Raw genomic sequence first — 23,632 nt, forward strand, 5'->3', positions numbered from 1 at the left:
CGCATGAAATGTTAATTTTTTTATTTCCATAATTTAACATACGAAGAAAGCAAAATTTCAAACTCAGACTACTGGAATTAAAAACAAAAACACCACATAATAATGACATGACAGGTACAAAAATGTGCAAGTTTCCATTCAGTTTTTATTAATGCAAAAGGCTTAAAGAAGCCATTTCTGAACACTAACCACAAAGCAGTTGGAGCCTCATCAAAGAGCTCTGGGGACAACGTCAGCCAGACCAGCCTGACAAGGAGACAGTCAAATCTAACCACTGGCAGAGATGACCCATGCTCTGTCCCTGGCGATGTTACCTTGCAAGCCCTATTTCCTCCTGGCAGCTGCAGAGGGATTACATTTTTATGTACTCCTGATTTCATTCAAGCAGACACAGTCCTAACAAGCCACATTATTTTATTACAAAACGATGTTCCGGTCCCAAAGAGCTTACACCAGAGGCTGCCTTGGCTCTTTCCTGACAGGGAATTTTCATTCAAGTGCTCTGGGTAGAATTTCTTCAATGATTGTACTGAAAACTAGGAAAGGAAAAGAATTCCAGTCCCCACCTTGGAAAGGGCCTTGCCTGAAGGCAGGTTCTTCCTCGGGAACCTATCCTCCAAACCTCTCTCATGCGGTAGGGGCAGCTCCAGAGGACACTTTTCACCAGCCACACTACTGCCACAACCCGTCTACGGGTCCTATAAGAACAGGGGTTAGAGGAACTTGCATTCACACAAAACGACGCCTTTAGAAAGAATCCCAGGTAGGGAAGAAAGCCTCTTTCAATGCCAACCATTGTTGGGATTGCCACAGATCCCACCACGTTACAGGGAAAATTCGGCCTCATTTTCTGGTCAGCTGCAACAAAACAAAGGCAAGAACAGTCCTTGCGTTCCCATGTTGCAGCTTCACAGAAATGCATTCTCAAGAGGAAGCGAACAAAACGGGAAAGAAAACCACACCCACACAAAAGACACCAACAACAGACAATTCAAAATTCACAGTGGAGGACATACTCCTGTTCAGAGCACTGACCCTGCCTGGCACTCATGGAACATCAGCTCAACAACGGAATTGGAAATCCCCACATCACAATCTGTCCTGGTGTGCTGTGTCATAGAATCCCACTATGGGACAAAAAAATGTATTTTAAAATGTACTTCTAACGATGATTCTATTCAACACATCCAAAATATCGAGACTAGAGATGTTCAGGGATCGCTTACCATGATAAAAGTATTATTTGCTAGCCAGGAGCATCCACAGATTTGCATGCAGTAGCAAACATAACATCAGTCACATATGGAACTGGCTACGATATCTAGTCCAACCTTCCCCACAGTGGCAGAACTACAACTCCCACAAACCCCAGCCAGCATGGCCATACGATACTGGGGCTGTTGGGAGTTGTAGTCCAAACCATCTGGAGAGGGTGCCACTTCAGGGTAGGTTGCACCATACAAAAACGATTCCCAGTTTTCTCACCTTTATCACATTGGGGAAACTATTTCACTTGCCCATACAGATGAGTATGCAGCAGGAATCCAACGGTTGCTTCAGGCACATGTGCGGCAGCCCCCCACCCTCCACTTCTCCAGTTTACAGGCCCAGGGTTTTATCACAGGCAACTGGGCTGACACCTTCTGCTTCTTGCTTCCTCCGATGTGGGGATGGCAGAGAAGCGAGGGCAGCACAGATTTCACCCCGGGCTTGCCCGAGTTACCATCATCTGCTATATTGATTGGATGCCAGAGCAATGCTCATTCTGGAGGTAACAAGAAGGTATCCCAAAGGGGCATTTGAGGTACAGAAAGTGCAAATTTTAAATGAGAGGGAGGCGAGCTATGAGGATTTCAGCCATTAAATCTGGCCCAAATTATAGGCACTGCAGACACACAGCAGCTGCTGTTCCCTACGGTAAATGCTCAAATAAAAATGGGGAGGGGAAGAGTATCCCAGAGCACAGAAATTTCCCAACTGGGCAGGGGGAGGCTAAGCTTTCCTGAGTGTGGCTACCAATTGTCACTGGCCGCTCACCAGCTTCCACCTGTCAGGATCCAGTACTGTATTACTCACCAGGCTATACAGACCAGTTGGTTATTAATAAATTGTTCAACTAGATGAGCTAGGCAATGCTTGGCCCCAAACCTATAATTTTTCAAGTTAAAAAGAGGAGGAATCTAAGAGTCACAGCATTTGCAGGCAGGGAGAAGAGACGATGTCGGGATGGGGAGATAACCCAACAAAATGTGGCGCACTTTGCAGCTGAAATCCACTGGTGTGTCAAATACCGAACGGTTCAAGTCAGCAAAAGGAACATAATGAGGAGGGAAAGAGCGGGGCTGAGCTCATGCTACCTGCTATCCCTCGTCTGGGGGGGATGAACAATTACAGCCATTTCCCAGGGGAACCTCAACCCACAGTGTCCGTACCACGCATCTTTAAAACGGGTCCACATGCAGCAAAGAAAGTACAAAAGTGCAAGTTGTTATGTTGTCGTGGGATCTCCCAGGAGAGACTCTGGCTGACTTGAGACAATTTCAATCAAGAGAGCGGCAGAGGATCCTTGACTGGTTACGGACGATGGAAAAAATGTTGAAATCTTGCTTCACAAGTGCTGCTTGTGAATAAGCTCTTCCCCCTGCTGCCTATTTTACTCAAGCTTTTCGGTCCTCCTAGCCCCCTACGACATCTAGGGGTGGGGGGCACAAAAGAGCAGAGTGGCCGAAAACCCAACGCACACATACATTTGGAAGTTCTTTAAATCCTGTTGCCTTTGAAGGTGCATTAGCCTTTAATCTGCCCCACCCATTTCCCCCAGAGGATGTTAAAACAATGATTTTCAGTGGGGCTGCAAGGAGGATGACAGAGCCACCTGGCTGTGTTAAAAGGAAATTAGAAGCTCTCCTCCCCAGTGCTTAATGAACTATCTCTACGGCCATGCCAGACAGGCCCGTAAACAAGAGCTGATCGTCCGGGGATCGGAGCAGAGTGGTTTCATATGGGGAAACTGATTACGTGCCTTTCCAGGCACACTGAAGCACTAAAGGACATGGGCCGTTCCCAGCCGCCAGCCCACCCTCAACTGCCTGATGCTTGCTCCTGCTCTTCCTCCTTGGCAAAGAAGCTTTCCAGGTCTGTCAGTTTCTGGATCAAGAGAACGTCTAGTTCTCTTCCACCCAAGGCAGCCTTCTGAGCCCGGGTGGAACCGCCCATCATTTTGACTCGGCTGCGTGCTCTCCTCTTCCGGGGAATGGTGAAATCTTGGAACTCCAAAATCCGCTTCCTCTTTTGCTGGCTGACGGAGATCAAGGACCCGTTCTTCTCCTTTGGCTCCTCAAAGATGGTCTCCAGACACCTGGGAAGGCCAAAAGAAGTAAGCTTAGAATGTCACTAACTGCATGACATCTCACGGACCACAGGAGTGTCAGGAACAGCCCTGCTCTGAGAGAGAAGGCAACTAGAATGACTAAACAGTGACCTCCTGTGATATCTGTGATTCTAAAAACCTCCTATCTCTGCCACACAGAGCTAAGCTGTACCTTAAGAGTTTCTAACCACAAACCAACCCTTTTTTAGAAATCCAATCGCCATCATCCCATTGCTAGGACACTTCCCAGATGGTTTCCTGCTGGCATCTAGATATCCAGGCAGAATATCTTCCAAGCCACTCCCTTTGCTCTAAAAGTACAGCCAAAGATCAAAGTTACAGCAGGGAGGAGGGGTTGGGAAGAGGCTGAACAGAAGCTAAATCTAGTATATTTCCTCATATCAGTGTATATTTAGACATATTTTTCAGCATGAAAGTGGGTATGAATACACTTCTGCACATCACAAAAAAGGCAATGTAACTGGTTCTCATTAGCTCACTACTTTATGACTACCCCCAACAACACAGATCATGAACAAATGAGAGCTATTCAGTTTTCTGTGAATTCTCTTTGTACAGCAGATTAACATCCTGGAACTCAGCTATGGAGGCTTGCTATTCTGTCCCAGGATGGGTCCAGAGAGAGAGCCCTTCCACTGGTATATGTAAACCAACCTGGTTGTAGGGGGAGATTTGTAGTTCTTGTTGGTGTATATTTCTTCCAAACTGAATTCTGTCTTCTTCAATCTGGAAGAATGATAATCGAGATACATCAGAAACAGCTGTAATCCATGCGATCTAGTTACTGCTGCGTTTGGTCAGAAGAAGAAAAAAGGAGTTTAAGAGGCACACCAAAACGTTAAGAGATTTGGGATACAGGTTAAGCACACAAGAAGAGCCCTGCTGGGTTCAGACCAAGCGGCCCATCTAGTCTGAGCACAAGAACATACATTCCTACCTTTTCGGTCGGGGAAGTCCCATGGGGGTGAGGTTGGGATCTGGTTTAGGGATAGTCTTTCGAATCCGGATCTGAGATACTTTCTTTGGCCTCTTCTCCAGTTCAGCCTGGTGAAAAGAAGAGGGTTATGCAATTACAACATGGCTTCAGATGCTACAAGCTCCAAAGGGAGGCATTCCACCAAGCTGGCCTCTGGCTCAGGGGTGATTATCCCATTTTATCCTCACAGAAATTAGGGGACAGGTTGGGGCAGGGGGAGAGAAAGGAGACGCACACATAATTTGCCCAGAGATATCCTCTGAGATGCACAGCCCGAGGGTGATCTGACTCACTGCCAAACCTGCCCCCCTGTGGCAGCTACTGCTCTGCTGAGTCCCTCTTTACAATGGCTCACCTATAGACCATAGACCAGCCTTCTCCCAACCTGGTGCCCTCCAGATATTTCAGACCACAATTTCCATCAGCCCCAGACAGCACAACCATATGATGCTGGGGCTGATGTGTGGAGGTCAGGGCCGATGGGAGCTGGAGCCTAGAACATCTGGAGGGCACCAGGTTGGGGAAAGCTGTTGCACACATTGAAATGTGGCATACAGTGGTACCTCTGGATACGATTTTAATTTGTTCCGGGGGTCCGTTCTTACCCCGAAACATTTGCATCCAGAGGCGCGCTGTTCTGTGCAGGTGCAGGTGGCGGTAGCCTGCTTCTGCGCAGGCGGAAACCTTTCCTTTACTTCCAGGTTTGCCGTGTGCGTAGCCGAAAGCATTCGTATCCAGAGCGGCTCATATCCAGAGGTACCACTGTATTAATTCTTACAAACAACCCTACAAAGTAGATCAGCACTACCTCCATACAGTGGTGCCCCGCAAGACGAATGCCTCGCAAGACGGAAAACTCGCTAGACGAAAGAGTTTTCCGTTTTGGAGGTGCTTCGCAAAACAAATTTCCTATGGGCTTGCTTTGCAAGACGAAAATATCTTGCGAGTTCCTGCGGGTTTTCCCCCCTTCCCCCCCTTTTTCTAAGCCGCTAAGCCGCTTATCCGCTAAAAGCCGCTAAACCGCTAATAGCGCTAATCCGCTAAGCCATCAATGGGCTTGCTTCACAAGACAAAAAAACCGACTCCCATTATTTCCCCACTAGGGTAAATCAAAGATTATTTTTTGCTTCCATTCCCTCCCCCCACTACTAAACATGCTTTCACTGACACACATCTTAAACCAAGATATATACCTGTCAAGCAATGGGAAGCACCATTCACCCTCCTACCAACTTGTGTACCCGCCTTTCCTCAGGACATCACTCACCTTTTCAAGCCGGCTACCTGTCTTGGGCAACACAGGGACAGGAACGTCCAGTTCGTCCAAGGGAATGACCGGAAATGCAGGCACTGGAATTCCGAGAGGAGGACGTGCTGGCTCCAGAAGTGAGCAAGATGCATGTAATGACGAAGAAAATGAAGGTTCCAGCCTAGGAGGAGGACAAAAGAGGCAGTGAGTGTGGGGGGGAAGAACATGCTGATTAAGGCCAGGGATTGATGATGGAGACAGCATCAAGATTGGTTCTGGTGGGACAAGTCAGAGGGCCAAAGCCAGTGGGGAGCTGGGGATCATGTCATGCCTGTAGCTTAACGGTAGATCATCTGCTCTACATGCAGAAGGTGTGTTTGTGTGTGTGTGTGTGTGTGTGTGTGTGTGTGTGTGTGTGTATTCTTAATTTATATAATGCTTAATACTAAAATAGGCTTCTCAACAGCTTCGGAAATAGAAACTCAATTGCACAACATTATAACATGAACACCCACCACAATAAAACAATCCCAATGAAACATCAAAATATAAAACATCCATGATTAAAATATGCAACGAAAGAGTTGGGTGGTATATAAATACCAACAATAAATAAATTTGAAAAAGAGGGCCAACTGGAAGAGCAGAGGCCAAGGATTGAAGAGGCAACAGTGATATAAGCACTGAGCGCCCTCCTCGAGGGTGTTTTAGTCTACAACTCCCATCAGCCCTGCCTGCAGAGCTAGGAGCTGCAGTTCAAAACAAGCTCAAGGGTGCCAAGGTAGCAAAAAGTAATGCTGGGCAGGCATAAGGACACAGGAAGAGTCCTCCTGCATCACGCCAACACTCAACACTCCTAGGGAAGAATCCAGACACATTTTCTGCAATGACTCCTAGTCAGAGACAGACACAGTTTCAGGCAAGGTGTAAAATTGACCTCGAAAGGGGAGATCCTTGTGTGATGGGGGGTGAGGGGTGGGCATGCCCCCACTTACCTCACAGCATCAGCGACCGTGCTGGGGTCATCCACACACTGGTCAGGCACCTGAGGCAACATGGCAGAGCTGGTTCAGATAGGAGAGAAAGCCACAGAAAAGCAAAAGTTAGAGCTGAATCAGCACAAGTTACATTCCAGGCAAGAGGGGAGAAAACATTGGGCTCTCTCTCTGTGCTTCCTGGGGCCACGTGTTTCGGAGACCCCTTGACTAGGAGGAAGGGTTTCGGCCCGAGAGGCAGAAGCCAAGAAAACATGAAACAGGAGGGTGCTAGGTTTAGCCTGAGAGGCTGGAAATCATTTAAATAAGCTCTTGATGGTTTCAAAGTTACTTCTTTTTTAAAAAAAGAGCAAGTTCAGAACATCAGCCTTCCTCAACCCCGTGCCCTCCAGACTACGACTTCCACCAGCCCCAGTAGGCAGAGCTGTTGCTGGCAGAGGCTGGTGGGTTGTAGTCCAAAATACTTGGAAGGCAGCTGGTTGTGGAAGGCTGAAGGAAGTTGCAAAGGAAGCTGAGCACTAGGGGCATCCCTCACCTCATCTTATTGGAGCACCTAATTGGAACAGCCACAGCAGGAGAAAGTGAGAAAAACCAGGGGCAGCAGTCCTGAAAGCCTTTGAATGGAGCAGCCACCGTACATGGACTTAAGAAGCCATCTAAGGAGATACTGGAGAGCTGGACAGGGTTTGAAACTGCAGGAGAACTTTTGCAGTTTTGAAATACTGCATCCATTCGGATTGCCCTTTGTGGGTACACTGGGGATCCGGAGGAGGTTTGGGGTGCAGGAGAATGGAAGACAGGAGCAGAGCTTCACCATTCAGGACTCGGAGCCCACCTGCAAGGCAGCCCATGCTTGGTGTGCAGGATGGCCAGAGAGGCTGAGACTGGCCTCTGCCAAAATGTGCCAGTAGAACTGGATGAGGACTGATGACGTGTCCTAAGCTGGAAACCTCAGCTGATCCACAGCTGTGGATAACACTATCTCACAAAACTGCATGTGGATTCCCAATTTTTGCCATTTGTCCTTAAGTTATTATTTTAAACTGTGGCACAGTGACAATAGTTGTACATTGTGTCTTTTCTACAAGTTGCAGAACCACCCTCAGTTCAGTAATGTAGGAAGGCAGCATACAAATTAAAGACCAGAGCCTCACACCAGCATCTTTTCCAAGCCTGGAAATAAGGTCAGGGAGGCCCCAATGCGTTAAGGGAGATTCCCTCACAGCGTCTATGGAATGCTCTCCACAAAGAGGCCCTCCAGGTACCAACCTTGTCCAGGCACAGAGGTGTCCGTTTTCCTTGGCATTTGGACATATCCAGTGATATTATATTGTTTAAAATGGGGTGGCTTTTTTAAAAAACAACAAACAAACCACAGGGTTATGCAATTTTATTACTTGCATGCCAACCGCTTCAGGACATTTTAGTGGGAAGCAATATAAAGGTAAGGTAAAGGGACCCCTGACCATTAGGTCCAGTCGTGACCGACTCTGGGGTTGCAGTGCTCATCTTGCTTTATTGGCCGAGGGAGCCGGCATACAGCTTCCGGGTCATGTGGCCAGCATGACTAAGCCGCTTCTGGCGAACCAGAGCAGTGCACGGAAACACCGTTTACCTTCCCACTCGAGCAGTACCTATTTATCTACTTGCACTTTGAGGTGCTTTCGAACTGCTAGGTTGGCAGGAACAGGGACCAAGCAACGAGAGCTCACCCCGTCGCGGGGATTCAAACCGCCAACCTTCTGATCAGCAAGTCCTAGGCTCTGTGGTTTAACCCACAGCGCCACCCGCATCCCTGGGAAGCAATATATGGATTTAATAAACCTTAAAGCCGAACTAATTACTGCAGAGCTAGGGGAAAGGGATGGAAAGCCTCATTAACAGAGGCTCTTTTGCGCTCTGACCTGCCCCAAACAGACACTCACTGCATGGTGAAGTGTTGTTTTTTAAATGAATGGTTCTGGTGTGACTTGCCCTCGGATATAGCCATGAGAAGCGCAGGAGGCGATCAAATGCCTTCAATGCCTGGGTGTTCCTTCTAAGCTTTGGCTTGACCACTGCAGGGTTCAGCCGGGGTGGGGCGATTCCCTCTGCCAACCTGATTCGTACACAGAGGGTGAAGTAAAGCAGTAGAGCAGATCTCAGTCTTAAAAGGGGCTGCCTCTTTCCAAGACACCGAAAAGCGAGGTGGGGGGGGGGGGAAGCAACCCACGGTACCTTGCTTTTAGCAAAAGGATGTGCAATCTCCACCATAAGGTCAAGAATTTGGGAGGTGGGGAAGTCAGAGGAGTGACAATACAGTTAAATTCAGCACTCTCTGTCCCTCCAAAGCGGTACATTTCTCAAGATGGCCTCACATTGATTCTGTATTTTGTTAGGATTGTATTTTATCAGCTCAGGCAGCATTCCTTCAGAACATAACACAAGCTCCTTCATTTGATAGTAAGAGAGTTACAGATAAAACTCACTTTTTACGTTGATCCTCCCAACTTGCTTTCTATATGCTGAATATTGTCAAAATCTTGACAAGTACACGAGATTAAATACTTGTGGAAGGACACAGTTTGGTGGCAAAAGCTCTTGTTTTGTATGTAGAAACACCAGGATATCATCCCAGAAACCTAGCTCTTATGTAGGACAACTACTTAAAAATATGCTTTAATAATCTCCCAAACCTTACAGCAGCCTGGTGCCTTCTAGATGTTTGGACCGCAGCTCCCATCTGCTCCAGCCAGCACAGGAGTGCTGGGGGTTGGAGGGTACCCAGAAGGCAGAGGCTGCTGCCTTAGAATCCCAGCAGATCACATCAGAAAATGCTGTGCTTGAGAGTTCCACTCGGTATTAAACAGCTTCTTCACATGTTCTGCTAAACCCGTTTTAAAAACAGGTCAAGGAAGGCGAAAATACCTATTTTTAGAGCTTGGTTAGTTTGTAAAGTTCCTCTTTTGCAAACCAACAGGTAACTGAAATTGTCTCACAGCTGAGCCATATGCAAAAGGTTTTTTCCTCCCAGTAGGCATAGCAATCAACTGCTTTATCCATTTTTATTTCTGGCCACTGAAAGCACAGAATCGGCATTCTGTTAAGCAAACCTACAAGGTATTTCCTTTGCTTGACAGAGTGATGCAGCAAGTAAGCCCCTAAAGGGCGAGGTGGTGAAGTGAATTATTTGATTTTTTTCAGAGGAGTGGGACAAAAACCCAACTTAATAATTTTAGATCACACCCCACTGCCTTAGAATTACAAAAGCCACAAGTTGAAGAGAGAATACTACTTCAACTTCCTCTGTTTAATTCTGTTTTTAATTCAGGTTGTCAACATTTCCTGCTGACTTTTGGTGATGCCCATGGAGCAACATTTACTTACAAATCCCCCATGCTATCCTGCTCAAAGCTCTATCTCTGAGGCGCATGTAGGTTGTTTTCGGTGAGGGCAAACACTCTCCATTTTTCGTTCAGAAGCAGAACCTAGGCCAGCCTCTTTCCCTACCTGGTGCTCTCTAGCTGCTGCAGACTACAACTCTCATCAGCCTCATCCAGCCCAGGTGAGATGGGAGTTGTAGTCCAGGGCAGCTGGAAGGCAGCGGGCTGGGAAAGTCTGGCCTGCAGGACCCATTATGGAAGTCCAAAGTCTGTGCTCCGTAGTTCCGGACTCTGAAACCTCTCCTACCTCACACCTCCGGGAGCTCTGCCACCAGATTCTCACCTTTCCGCAATATATATTCTGGCACGTGGTGTGGGGTGTGTGGCCGGGAGGGGAGAAAAATGAGAGTTAGTGGAGCAAATAAACCAACCAAGCCTGGCTCCGCTCCAGCTGACAAGATGGCGCTCTGCAGGGGAGGCATCTTGAGTGAGCAGGTCTCGCCAACGGCAGGCACACACACATGCAAGGTGGAACGTGAGCCCCCCTCTCAACCTCCTGCAGCTTCTAATGCTGCGCTCCCCTCCCTCTGCAAGAGACAGAAAAGTACATAGAATCCTAAGAGTTGACAGTGACCCAACGGGCCTTCTAGTGCAACCCCCTGCAATGCAGGAATACACACACACAGCCGGACAAGATGGGAGTCTCGGAAATAAGGGGGAGGGTGCTTTACCTGTTCCCGAAGCCCAGCCTGGTGTTCGCAGAAGTGGCTGGCTGCCACTTGCAGCGCTTGGAATGGAGAGGAGTGAATTCGGTGGGACGGTTGGGGGGAGGACCGTGCTGGCTCCATATGGACAGAACTCGACCCAGCGAATAGGGCAATGAAGAGAAGAGGTCAGCTGACGCAGAAGCGGAATGTCTTAACCCCTTCAAGCCCTGGGCAAGCTGAAGTGCAGCCAGATTCTGGACCGCTGGGAGGCGGCTGGTGAGGCTCCTTCTTCTGGTCCAGATCCGATAGCAGCCGGGGGAATAGAGGGCCAAGACAGTGTGGAGGCCAAGTGGGGAGCAGCCTGCCCTCCTCCGCTGAGTCGTGATGGCCTCGCTTCGCCAGCTCTTTGCTGCGCCGAGAGAGGCCAGCGGTGTGGTGGTGTGAGACTCAGCAGGGACCCAGGCATCTCTCTGGTCTGGTGCGACACTGAGGCAGCTTTGAGGCAGGAGGAGAGAAAAGGTCCACTTGGAAGGCTGGAAGCCGTGGGCCTCCCCCAGAGCCAACCGGTGGCTGTTGCTAGGGTCGTTGTGCTGTGCTGTCAGCCCCGGGAGGTTCCTCGCTGGGCTGGAGTCCAATTTTATATGGAAAGTCACAGGGAAAACAGGGGCACTGAAGGCCAGGGGGGAGTTATTATTGCCCAGTTCCAAAAAGAACAGGTTGGTCAACTCCAGGGGATAAAGTGCCAAAGATTGAGAGGTGAACATCTTGAAGCTGCAGCTGCTGCCATTAAACCATGGAGAGTTGAGCTTCAAGTCCACGCAGGAGAAAACTTCCAAGAGCTTCTTATGTCTGAAGTGGCTGTACTTTTCAGGGACAGAGAGAAGCTCTGTAGAGCCCGAGAGCTGGTTGCGGTTTTGAGGGTTTCCCGGCAGTGCCAGCAATTTGTTAGCCAACGCTGACAGCTTCCTCAAGAGCGCCGGGTCTTTGGTAAGTTTGCTAAGCCTTGGGCTGTCCAGCAAGCTGCTTTGGCTGCCTTGTTGCTTTGGCATTTGGTCCCTGACGGTGCCTTCTCCTTTGTTTCCTGTGACAGTGAGCTTTGGAGCAAAACAGACAGAATCTGTGAGCTGGCACTCAGGCTTTAGAACAATCGCAGAGGGATTCCTGAAGGATACAGAACTTGCCATTAGGTGATTTTTTCTTGTTGTTCTGAGCTGGTCCGGCCTAGAAATCCTGACCCAGGCTTTTCCCAGCTGCCTCCTGAATGGATGAGATGATCTTATTCTGCGAGTGCATCTGAGGGAACTTCTGCTTCCATCGTAACTAAAGTGAAAGGTTTGTGGCAACATGCAAAAGACTACAAGGACAGGACTGTCATTGGTGGCTGATGGCCGGCTTTGGCTCCTGAAACTCCCTAGGCTTTGGCTTTTGGCCTCTAGGTAGTCCAACCCCTCAAAGTCCTTGGCTCTCTTTGGCCTTTTCCATCCCCTGAAAGTGCTGCCAGGACTTCCATTCTCACTGACCTCAACTCCGCTCCCCGAAGCAAAAGCATGTGGCTTCACCACCGTCTCATGGTAAGAACTGCTTAAAGGTGGTGAAAGGCAGAAGAATCTCCGTTTCAAGAGGTTTCTGGATTTCATCTTCACTTTAGCTCTTCTGTCTTGAACAACTGCACCACAGGAGGCAACAGGCAGAGCTGGAACTTCCTCAGCCTCCTCTTGCAAGGGTTTCTGGGTAAGCATCAGACAAACACCTGATTCTGAATCTCTTGCCTTCTCAACAGGTATTTCAATGACCAAGCGATCTTCCAATGGCTTCTTTCTGTCTCCTGCTGGCTCCTGGGTGACCTCTGCAGCCTGCCAGCTTCTTCCTTGACTGCTGAGGCATTTGGGGGAAGCTTCTAACTTATGACCACCTGAAGAAGGACAAGGCAGGATGCTGCTGCAAAAGATTTCCGGAGACAGTCTTGTGGAAAGTAAGCATTTAGTTTGCAAAGCATAGTGCACGTTCTTTAAATGCCGTCGAGCAACAACGGTTGGCTTTGAAGAATCTCTGATTCTGCGAAACTTGGGGTTGTGCAGCAATCTGCTAAGTTGCAAAATGTGCTCAGGTAGGGGGACAAAAGAAGGCTGTGTGCGTATTTCAATCTTGAATGGGAACACAATTTCTTCTCGCCCTTCAGAAAACCTCAAGCCTTGCAAGAGAGCTCCAGAAGAATTTTTAATGCCTAGAGGGTAAACTGTTACCTCCGTTTTCTCAGTGGGCAGATTGAGTGCTCTCTGGTTACCTTCCAAAGACTGTTTCATCTTTTTTGAGGGGTTAGGACTGTCAGAAATAATTGATATGATGTCTTTTACTACTTCCGCTCTTCGCTTCATACCTACTACACATACGGATGTTTCCTTGCTATCTAGGGGAGAATCTCTGGGTGTATTTTCTTTAACAGAACAGCTTGCCTCTTCATTCTCTGAATTTAACAGGTTAACATGTTGATAACAGAGTCTACTGAGAGAGAAGCTGATTGTTCCAGGGTGTTCTTTGGGGAAAGGACAACAGCGACTACATGGAGGAAAAGACGGAGATGTCCATGGATCATCTTTCTGAGACAAGCAGATGGCTGGATTCTGAGCAAGCTGCACTCCGAAACATATACTTGCCAAAGTAGGCACTTCTTTATTCTCCAGCGGCTTTGAACACACTCCCTCCATACTTTTCTGACAGTTTACAGAGTTTTCCTGGAAAAACATTTGACTAGGAGATGAGGCAGGCCCACTGTTACCCTGTAAGAATGCTTTTTCATCTAGTACCTCGGAAGGACTCCTGCTGACTGCCCCAGAGGCAGATTCATCAGTTGTTGCTTGGGAAGCCTGATCATTAACAAACCCTATTGACCTCAGAAGTTCAGAACATTCTGAATGCAAGTTGACACTTTTCAGTTCTATGGACTCTTCTTTCAATGGATTGCCAAGAGATTCTGACACCATTTTAACAGATGAGCAACTGCCTAATGTAGTTTGCTGAAATGTTTCTTGAACACTCTTTTCTTCTATTAAAAGCAATGGAACTGGAGCTTTGCCGTGGCCCCTCTCCGAGCACAGAGAGTTGTTCCAATTACAATCAACAGATTTTTCAGTGTCTTCACTTGAGGTCACAGCCTGCAGAGCGTGACCCACCTTTTGCTTCTCTGAGGACATCAAGGAAGGCTGCTGGCATTCTGAATCATCTTTTTCTGGGGATTCATTTTTCTGATTCAACAAAACCAGTCTATTAAAAGGAGGATTCTGATGCGGAAAGGGCTGGACTTTTGTCTGACAGATTATTTTCCCTGGCTGACCTGGATTGTCAGCACATAAATCCTCCAAGGGCAAAAAATCAGGTTGCTGCTCTGTGTGACCTGGGAAGCTGGAGTGCACGGCAGTCTTCATACTGGAAGGTTCAGGTGCAAAGGAGGAAGAGGAGTGGTGGTCTTGATGCTGCCTTTGTTCTTCCTCACCTTTGTCCTTTACAAGTTTGCCAAGTTCAAGGCAGTTCGTTTTGCCAAAATCTCTGTAATCTGCCAGTTTCTCATCTATTCCGTTTCTCCAACTCTCACCACATGTTTTAACACTTTCAGCTGCTCCCATTCCATCAGATTCAGCCACCAGCGAAGCTTTACCTAATTCTGGGTTTGAATCTGCAGGGAAAACACTGGAGTCAACTTCCAACGCAATGTGTGATTTCACAGAAGTATCGTTGCCGTCAGACCTCTGATTTCCAGCTGCCATATCTGACACTTCTGAAGCTTCAGGACAAGCTGCATCCCAGATTCTTCCAGCATCATCTGAGTCATCACAGGGATGAGGGTCCCCTGCCTTAACAACACTGCCAGGCTCCTCGGGAGGGACACCTTCCCCGGCAGATGCAGAAGAGTGACTTGCTTTCAGTCCATCACATTCTTCACTTCTGCTTTTGAGAACACTGTTGCTGTCAACATCATCATTAGCAGCTAAGCAGATACCTCCCAACGAGGTGCAGCAAGTCTCAATGGCAGAAGACAGGTCGTTCATGCATGGGTTCCCAGGACTATATGCTTCGATTTGCGCCATTTCCTGATCAGCTGGCTTCTGCTCTGTATCCTTCAGCATAAGGCCTGTGCTTTTCACGGATGCTTCCCTTGTTGTAATACAACTCCCAGTATTTTGACTTGGCGAAGGTGACTTTTTCTTGGTGTGAAGTACGAAGCTGGTGCTCTGCAGCTTCAGCTCTGCAGGGAATTCTTCTCTGGGCAAGTTGTCTAGTAACCCGCTGCAATTTAAAGTCCTCTTGGTTTGCTGGGCAGAGGAGTAATTGTCACAGAGTTGAGCTGTTGAGGGTTTTTCTTCTGAGTCAACATCTGCTATGGTGGTAGCACACAGGTGTGTAGCTGAAGGACTCTTTCGGATTTCTGTCTTTGGACCACTGTGGGATCCCATCTGTGGTACATGTTCACCTAATCTGGAGCCACAATCCAAAGAGTCACGACTGGTGGGATTTGAATCACTGCTTGTGCTGCAGCTGTTCTGAATGCACCCAACGTTTCCCACTTCCGCCATGCGAGACCTGTTTTCTTCTCCCCCAACAGCCATGCTTATGCCACTAGAACCACATTGATGATGCTTATCCTTTTGGATGCTGTCAACCTCTATAGAGGCCAGTCTTAAGTCATCTTCTGGTTGTGCAGGTGAAGAGGGAAATGTGGTTTTGGCCCCTGAAGATGATTCTGCAAAGCTGTTTTCCTGTGGCTGATAATTTTCTTGAATGTCTTTCCAGCAGCATTGAACAGTACCCCCTTTCTGGATTTCAACAGTTCCCTCACAGGTCAAACTGTAAGAGTGGTCCATATTTTGACCATTCACCTCCTGTTCTTGGTTGCTTTCACTGGACATCTCTTCACTGCTGCACACTGGGGACAAAGTTTCATCCGTATCCGGCTCAGAGGCCCATTCTTCCGGCAGCTCAATTTTTTCGCAGCTCCTCAAGTCTTCCTCCTGCATTTCACAGACAATTTCAAAAGAATGCATGTTCTCTTCCCAGAGTATGTTTCCAAGCTCCAAATTGCCTTCCAAGTGATGTCCTGAAGCTTCAGGGGCTGAGTTTGACAGCTGAGCAGCAATGGTAGTCCCACTTTGCAAAACTGGAGAAGAGCTACTGTCATTAGGCACGTTTGTCTTATCTTGCATGGAAGCTGGATCACTGTCAAGGATTGGGTTCGCTTCCACATCTCGACTGAGGGACTTTTCTCCTGCAGCTCCTGTGCTAGGAAGGATACACTTCGTTGCTGACAAAGCAACATGGGAGATCAGAGCTTGACAATTCTCCTCCACTTCTTCGTCTTCCTGCAGCAGCTCTCTTGCTGAAGCATCATTCTTGGCGCTCACAGGTTCTAGAGAGACTAAAGTGTTGCTTCCTGAAACCTCAACTTTGGCCATGACTGTGTCTACCTCTGAGGACTCACTGCTCTCAGGTGGGACACCTGCAACCTCTCTGGCACTGTGCTCGCCTGCATGACTAAACAGCCCATCAGTCCCCTTCGCCTTCATACCTTGTGCTTCTTGCAGGAGGTTTGACAGATTTTCAGGGGTCACCTGCACATTTGCTTGGCTTTCTTCTGCACAAAAGAGAAACGGGGAGGGGAGGAGTTAATGTGCTACATGCCTTATTCATCCATTTCTTTAATACTGGAAGAATAAGGTTATAAGCAAACTTAGTTGTGAGCAGGATGGATAAAAATCAATGATTTTTTTTTAAAACGGCTTTTTATATTTAAATCGGCTTTTTTGATTTAAATCGGCTTTTTTTAATTTAAATTTGATCTGTCTAAAGATAGTTTTCTATTAAGTTAAATTATAGTCCAAAGGTTATTCATCAAGAAATAAGGATTTGTTTTAAGTTTTTCATGTGTGCTAAAACTCAGTCTAAGTTTTTTTTAAAAAATAAATTGTTTAACCACATCAGTTACCAACCATGGATACATGTGCTATAATGTTATTGTTTAGTTAAATAAATTGTTTAAATAATTAAGGAAAGGATTAATTTTCTCTTTCCAATAAAGTACAGCAGAAAAGTTGTTCAAATATAAACAGTTAACTTATTAATCCACACAATAATTTCATAATCATCTGCCTATGTATTTCCAATAGTATTACCAAATCAATAATTTTTTATATAACTGTAAAAACTACTCTGAGAATTTATTATTCCAAAAATGAAACCTTCCTCAGGTTGTAAATATTAAGATGATTTCCAGCAAGAACGAGTCTTTCTGTAAAAAAAATGATTTAAATCAAGAGGGATGTAAATGCAATAAATAATAAGTAAATAATATTCAACGGGTGACCTGAGAGGCAACAAGAGCAAGATAGCAGATGAAGCAAATAACTAGTTTGCAAGTAACTACCGGTAATAGCCAGACCAGATCAACCCATTTTCTTGACTTCTTAACTCTGGCCTAACTGGTCCACACAGAAAGAACTGCAGGGTCCTTTCCTCTGCTCAGTCCTTTCCCCGAGCAACAGTATTCACTCCAATTTACTCCAAGGTACCCACATGTTAATTCTGACAACAAAAGTCAAAAGCCTGACAGCACTACTCTGGCCTTGTAGAGACAAATGCGATCTCAGCTGGGGCTGGCCCACAGGCTCTCTGTTAGGGCTAGAACTCTGACGAGGTTCTAGAATTCTGAAGGCACTACTTTGTTTGTGACGAGGATACGGGTGAAACCATCTCCAATCTCTCTCACCTGGTGTTAACATCATAGAAGAGATCCTGCCTTTTGCAGATTAAACAAAGCGGGACCCCACAAAAGGGTTACGGAGCTTAAATCTCTAGTGGGTACATTTATGAGCCCCTCCTCCATTGTTTGGCCTCAACAGGTATTAATAAAGACATACTGGCTCTGAACACAGAAGTTCTCCACTTAGCTAGAGAAATGGGTAAATTGAAGCTTTCTCTTAGGAGGGAAAAATAAGCCAAGTTACTTCACTTTATTGTGTTAAACAAAATGATGGTTAAGATGGTGACCTGGATGGTGAATGGTGTTTCTGGAAAGCGTTGGAATACACTGCTTTCCTTGTCAGGAAGATGCAAAACCATGCCCAGGTATGCAGTAGGTGACCATAAGGAAGCACTCACTGCCCCGGTCAACATGGGCAATGGTCAAACACCCTCCCATGCTCTGTTCGTGAGGCAAAAACCGTGGCAGGCTTTAAACACCTCCTAAAAAACCATCTTTTAAAGCAGGCATTCCTGGGCTCACACTGTTTCATTTTATTATTTATTGATATTCAAACTGATTGAATCCCAAATGGACTATCCAGGCAGGGAGAAGCAGCTTGGCCAAACAAATTTCTGCGTACCTGGGTTCTTCTGCAAGCCTGCTGCTTCAACATTGGAAGGGCTTGGAAGAAATCCTCTTCCCATGTGGGTTAGCCAAGGTTCCTTCTGAAACAAAAACACACACAATGCCAGCCATCAAAGCAGTAGCAGCAGCAGAGACAGAAGGGATTAATTATTACTTTCCCAAACCTTCCCCAAGCAGTGCAGGTGTTAAGCCTGTGGAGAGAATCTGTCTCTGGATATTCTTCATTAAATGTGCTAGATTTGTTTCTAAAAAGATACTCTTTCTCCACACTTATTTTGTGCTACCAATCCACTGGCACCTCACACGGGAGCAAGGTGTCAAAACCAACCTGCCATGGATAGCGCTGCTTTATTCTACTAATAATCATATTACGGATTTTTAGTTTCTGATTTTTACAAAATATTTGCACCAATGTTTACACTCACCGCTTGGATATTTTGACAATAATGAAGAACTAAATGGATTATTTCCTCCCAGTGTGCATACAGACCCAAACAGCTGCCTGCTCTTTTGAAGGAACGGCTGTGACTGAGTGGTAGAGCAGTTGCTTTGCATGCAGAAGGTCCCCGGTTCAGCCTTCAGCACCTCCAGGTAGGGCTAAAAACATTCCCTGCCTCCTGAAACACTGGAAAGCTGCTTCGAGTCAGTGTAGACCAGGGGTGTCCAAACTTTTTTCAAAGAGGGCCAGATTTGATGAAGTAAACATACGTGAGGACCGTATGTTTGATGAAGTAAACATACATGAAGTAAACATACGAGTTGTTGACTTTTTTTAGGATTGAAGTTGTTGAGCTTTTTATTGGATTGCAAATAAACTACCACAGAGGCTGGATTAAACCAACCAGCGGGCGACATTAGGCCCCAGAAACAGACTTTGGACATGCCTGGTGTAGACAATACTGAACCAGATGCATTTGCAATAAGGCAGGTTCCTATGTTCATAAAACATAGAATTAAAATATCCATCACAATGGAAAATTTTAATACCACCACCAAACAGATTCCAAGAAGGAGGTGCCATTTCCTTCATTTGCACAGGGACAAGATACAACAATTCCCTCATCTAAACCCTTCTGTTCTCTAAGCTGTTGTTTCCTTGACAGGTCTACTGCATTTGAGCTAATTTAATTTGTTTTTAAAAAGCCAGTTCCCATTTAACATGCAGAGTGGTCCTCGGACGAAGTATAACACTAGCTTCATACCTTAGAATATTTTTAAAAGTAACTTGTTATGAATTTTAAACAGACATATGAGCAAGGCTAGTTCACAAGGCTAGTACAAAGAAACAAGAATTCTGAAAAGAAAATGGGAAAGAGAATGTGATGTTTTATACAACAATGAAACATAACAAAACACAGTTCTTTACTAACTGTAGATTTTATATTTCAAGACAGTCCATTAATAGTGGCAAGCAATATAACTTCATGATTTAATGGAAGAGGACACCCAGTAATGCACACAGGCTGCAATCCTCACTAACTACACCCACTGACCTAGGAGTTATTCCCATTGAACTCAAGTGGGCAGAGGTGGGTTATTCTGACAGGTATAGGATTGCATAGTCAACATTTGATTAAATACATGCAGCAGTTCTTAATCTGATATCAGCCTGTACAACATCTCCAGTATTTGGAACCGTTTCCATTTCTAAATCCTCTGTATCTTCTTGTTGATCTAACACAATTGCTACGTAACAGTTTTCTTCTAACACTGACACAACAGGCAGATCCCAAAATCTTTCCTCATCTTAACTTAAACATATTTCCCCACACATCTCTTTTCCAGAGAAGTGTCATGTTAATCTCTTGTGAAATAGAGGTGAAATAGAGGCTAACAAATTTATTACGGCCTTCAAACCAACACCAAATGGCCCTGGTTCTTACCTCTCTTAAGCAACATATTTCCTTTGAGGCTAGATAAGACTGTGCAAGGCCTTCCTTGTCAGCAACACTCCCCAATTCCTTTGTCCCTCCCGTGTCTTCCCTTGAATGTTGGTGACAAGGGTCCAATTCCATCACATCCTTTTTGGAGGTATCATCATCCTCAGCCAGATCTCTGGCTTCTGCAGGCTCTTGAGGAAGCAGATCCATCAGCCCAGGGCAAGAGGCTTTGCCTGTGCGATCCAGCCTTTCAGCAGAGTCCTGAGAACAAGTTTTCAACCCATGAGTCCGGTGGGGCTTGGATGGCAAACTGCTACATGACAGCACAAAGGTTGATGCTTCAGGTTTAGCATCAAGTACAATGGTGGGATCCGACAGAGCTGCAAGGTCAGTGGAGAGGGTGACTGGCAGACTCGTGTAGAGTTCTTGCACCACAGCAGACATGGAGGAGCTGAGAAGGTCAAAATGGCTTTTTTCCAGGGACTCCACACTGGCAGTGAGCATCAGGACAGTTGGACCAGCCACCTTTCACAACAGAAAAAGACAAGTGAGCAGAAATAATATTAGAAGAGCCCCCTGGATCAGGCCAACCACCAATCTAGTCGAGCACCCTGTTCTCACAGTGGCTAACCAGATACCTATGGGAAACCCACAAGCAAGACCCAAGAACACTTTCCCATCTTGTGGCTTCCAGCAACTGGTATTCAGAAGAATTGCTGCCTCTGACCATGGAGGAAGAGCACAACCATCACAGCTAGTAGCCACTGTCTAACCCGTTTTTAAAGCCATCTAGGTTGGTGGTATCCATCAATGCCTCCTTTGGGAACAAGTTTTATAGTTCAAATATGTGCTTCGTGAAGAAGTATTGTATTTTTTGCTCTATGAGACTACTTTTTCCCTCCTAAAAAGTAAGGGGAAATGTGTGTGCATCTTATGGAGCGAATGCAGGCTGCGCAGCTATCCCAGAAGCCAGAACAGCAAGAGGGATCGCTGCTTTCGCTGCGCAGCGATCCCTTTTGCTGTTCTGGCTTCTGAGATTCAGAATATTTTTTTTCTTGTTTTCCTCCTCCAAAAACTAGGCGCGTCTTATAGAGCGAAAAATACGGTACTTTCTTTTACCTGTCCTGAATCATCCTACATTCAGCTTCATGTCCACAAGTTCTAGTGTTATGAGAGAGGAAGAAAAACTTTTCTCTATCCTCTTTCTTTCATGCAAGGCAAGGTCAACCACCCCCACCCCCCTACCATGCCTTCTTCCAACGTCTGTTTTTCCAGGCTGCTAATGATCAAGGCCTTCATTATGGCACAAAGTTCTCACCCCTGCCTCCACCTTGTCTTCTGTGCTCCAATTGCTGATCCCCTCCTCTAGAAGCAGCTCCTTCCTCACATTCCATCCTGAAATTCCCACCTCACTTCACCCAGCTTGGGGAATTTTATCTACTAGAGGAGGAGGTGCGGTGGGGAAAGAAAAAGAGAAGGATTGGGGTGGAAATGTTAGGGTTCTGATCCAAAGGTCTCTGGAGGTCTAAGGCACTCAGGATCCCCTACTCACTTCAAGATTGGGGGAGGCTCAAGAGGTGATGGACCTGAACCACCTTCATGGAGGCACCATAGCACAATAGTAGAGCCATAATGAATCTGCTCCATCTCCATGGTAAGAGGCCAAAATGCTTCTGAATGCTAGTTACTCGAAACCATAGGATGGGCGAGGGCTCTTGTGTTTGGGTCCTGGTTGCTGGTTTTTCTTTAGGGCATCTGGTTGTTAACTGTAAAAACAGGAGGAGGGACCAATCCTTTGTCCCGATCCATCACCATCTTCTTATGTCCTTATCCCTGGCAGGGGCAAAACGCCCCCGCCTGAAACCTTGCACAGCCACCAGCCAGTGTCAACAATACTAAGCTAGACAGACCAAGGCTCTGACTTTGTATAACTCAGCTTCCTATGTTCCTTTAAAATTCAGCCCTTCATTCAGAACTATGAGGACAAGAATATATTTTTGTGTACGCACCCGTAAGTTCCGTGGCAGAGCATCTACTCGGCAAACAAAAGTTCTCAGTTTTAATCCCCAACAGCACCTCTGGTCTGGGCTTCAAGAGACCTCCTACCCATCCCAAGAAACCCCATAGCTGCCAACGTTTCCCTTTAAGGGAAATTCCCTTATTCCGAATAGGATTCCTCGCAAGAAAAGGGGAAAGTTGACAGCTATGAAGAAACCCCGGAGAGCCACTGCTGCCAGTCCGTGCCAACAATAATGAGGTAAACGGACCAATGCTCTGCCTCTGCAGAAAGCAGCTTGGTATAATCCTGCTGAAATCTCTTCTCCGCAACACTTGCGAGCCTTGTCGGATTTTCTACCTGGTTGCCCTTAGCTGACTAAGCCCTCCTCCGCCTGGAGGCCCACGCCAAGGCCCAGAAAGCTGCCCTGAAAAAGCTCCCTTTCTCTGGCAGGCTCGCCAAAGCACTTTCGGTGGGCGAGTTCAGGATGGGACCCTCAGAGGATCCTCATCGTCATCACAATATCCAGTCATTTATTACCCAAGGGTTTCCTAGCCACCTTCCATACATTTAAAAACATATATATAAATAAATTAAAAAGAAACAAAACATTCTCCACAGGGGGAGCCTGAGTGGGGGGATGACCCCAAAAGTCTTATTAGCTAATTAACTAATTAAGCCCCCCCCGCGCGCCTCGAGATGTTTATGCCATGCTGGGCGGGGTATTGGGGGCGCCTCCTAACTCCCCCCTCCGTATTACTCTTCCGGGGCCTCCACTCGCCCTCGCCCCCTCAGGTGGGGGGGGGGGCTCCGCCCCGGCGTCTTTTTTCCCCCCCTTCTTCACCTGAGCGCTGCTCCGCAGGCCGCAGCCGTCTCCTCTCCCTCCGTCATCGCGCCGCTCTCCCCCCTGCGTCTCTATGGGCAGCGCCGCTTCCTCATCCGGGAAACCAACCTGCGCCACCATAGAGAGGGAGTCGGGCGGAAAAGCGCGCGCGAGGCTCCCGGATGAGGAAATCAAAAGGGGAGCCCAGGCGCGTGCGCTTCGTGCGGGGAGCGGGTGCGCCACGCCCCCCTCTCCGGTGCTGTGGGTAAGTGTAGCACGAGAGCCGTCGGTTCCCCTCAGCCCAAGAGCACGGTCGGTCGCGGGTAGGCATGAGATAAGCTGCCTCCCCCCCCCTTTTTGGGGGGTTGAGTGCGCTCGCCCTCCTTCTTTCGCCATTGGGTTGGAGGCTGAGTGGACTGTACTATTCCGGACCACGGGGGACGGCCAGAAATGTAGTGTTAATGGGTCTCGCATGGTTGTTGAGATTAAGTGAGGACGAGGAGAGCCACGAGCTCCTTGGAGCAAAGGGTGGGATATAAATGCAACAATAAATAGATGATAAATGACATATTCCCTGCAAGTAACTAACTAGTACTCCTGGAAAGATTATCTCATATGCTGAATTACTGTTAGATTTTTATTTTTTTTAAAGTAGGGTAGCTTTCACAAAAGGGATTCCCACCCCAAAACAAAACAACAAAAACACTCACCACCACATGAAATCTGAAGGGGGTATAGATGAAACTGCCACTCCAGGAATTTGCACAACACACCCCATTTCTTGCTCTGGGGTAGAGGTGAAAGTGCCCCTGTGTTGGCGCAGAGTACAGTTCCTGCGTTGCCACAATGCATAACTTACTTTGTGGAATTTGCTGGTA

The 23,632-nt window shown here is 47.0% G+C and overlaps 2 protein-coding genes across 11 annotated transcripts in view; one reads left to right on the forward strand and one right to left on the reverse strand.

Annotated features, from left to right (window-relative positions):
* Positions 1–6: 6 nt before the first annotated feature.
* On the reverse strand, positions 7–22,910 carry PRR14L (proline rich 14 like). Of its 3 annotated transcripts, none has more exons than XM_081842726.1 (9): positions 22,776–22,910; positions 19,939–20,460; positions 18,051–18,132; positions 10,705–16,303; positions 6,612–6,680; positions 5,635–5,797; positions 4,329–4,435; positions 4,046–4,117; positions 7–3,358 (listed from the first exon to the last, which is right to left on the reverse strand). In XM_081842726.1, the coding sequence occupies exons 1-9, from the start codon at positions 22,893–22,895 to the stop codon at positions 3,082–3,084; spliced, it is 7,011 nt and encodes a 2,336-aa protein (XP_081698852.1). In that variant the 5' UTR covers positions 22,896–22,910; the 3' UTR covers positions 7–3,081. The 3 variants fall into 3 exon arrangements, with proteins under 3 accessions (XP_081698852.1, XP_081698851.1, XP_081698853.1); XM_081842725.1 differs by having other exon boundaries at positions 18,051–18,135; XM_081842727.1 differs by lacking the exons at positions 18,051–18,132; positions 19,939–20,460; positions 22,776–22,910 and adding an exon at positions 17,242–17,331.
* DEPDC5 (DEP domain containing 5, GATOR1 subcomplex subunit) overlaps positions 22,895–23,632 on the forward strand; it is a 186,270-nt gene continuing 185,532 nt past the window's right edge. For 5 of the 8 annotated variants that reach the window (XM_081842742.1, XM_081842735.1, XM_081842740.1 and 2 more), the window contains exon 1: positions 22,895–23,019. The gene's annotated coding sequence lies outside the window, so the exon portion shown is untranslated. Of the gene's footprint in view, positions 23,087–23,632 lie in introns of all 8 variants that reach the window. The other 3 variants (XM_081842737.1, XM_081842736.1, XM_081842738.1) reach the window with 3 other exon arrangements.

Source organism: Podarcis erhardii, assembly GCF_964252035.2.
Source record: "Podarcis erhardii genome assembly, chromosome: 15".
NCBI lineage: Eukaryota > Metazoa > Chordata > Lepidosauria > Squamata > Lacertidae > Podarcis > Podarcis erhardii.

Coding starts and splice junctions, on each gene's coding strand:
- PRR14L (XM_081842725.1), bottom strand. CDS start 22,895: ATGGTGGCGCAGGTTGGTTTCCCGGATGAGGAAGCGGCGCTGCCCATA. Junction 20,461..22,775: donor GCCTGCGGAGCAGCGCTCAG/GTGAAGAAGGGG, acceptor CTGTTGTGAAAG/GTGGCTGGTCCAACTGTCCT. Junction 4,436..5,634: donor CAGGTAGCCGGCTTGAAAAG/GTGAGTGATGTC, acceptor TCTTTTCACCAG/GCTGAACTGGAGAAGAGGCC.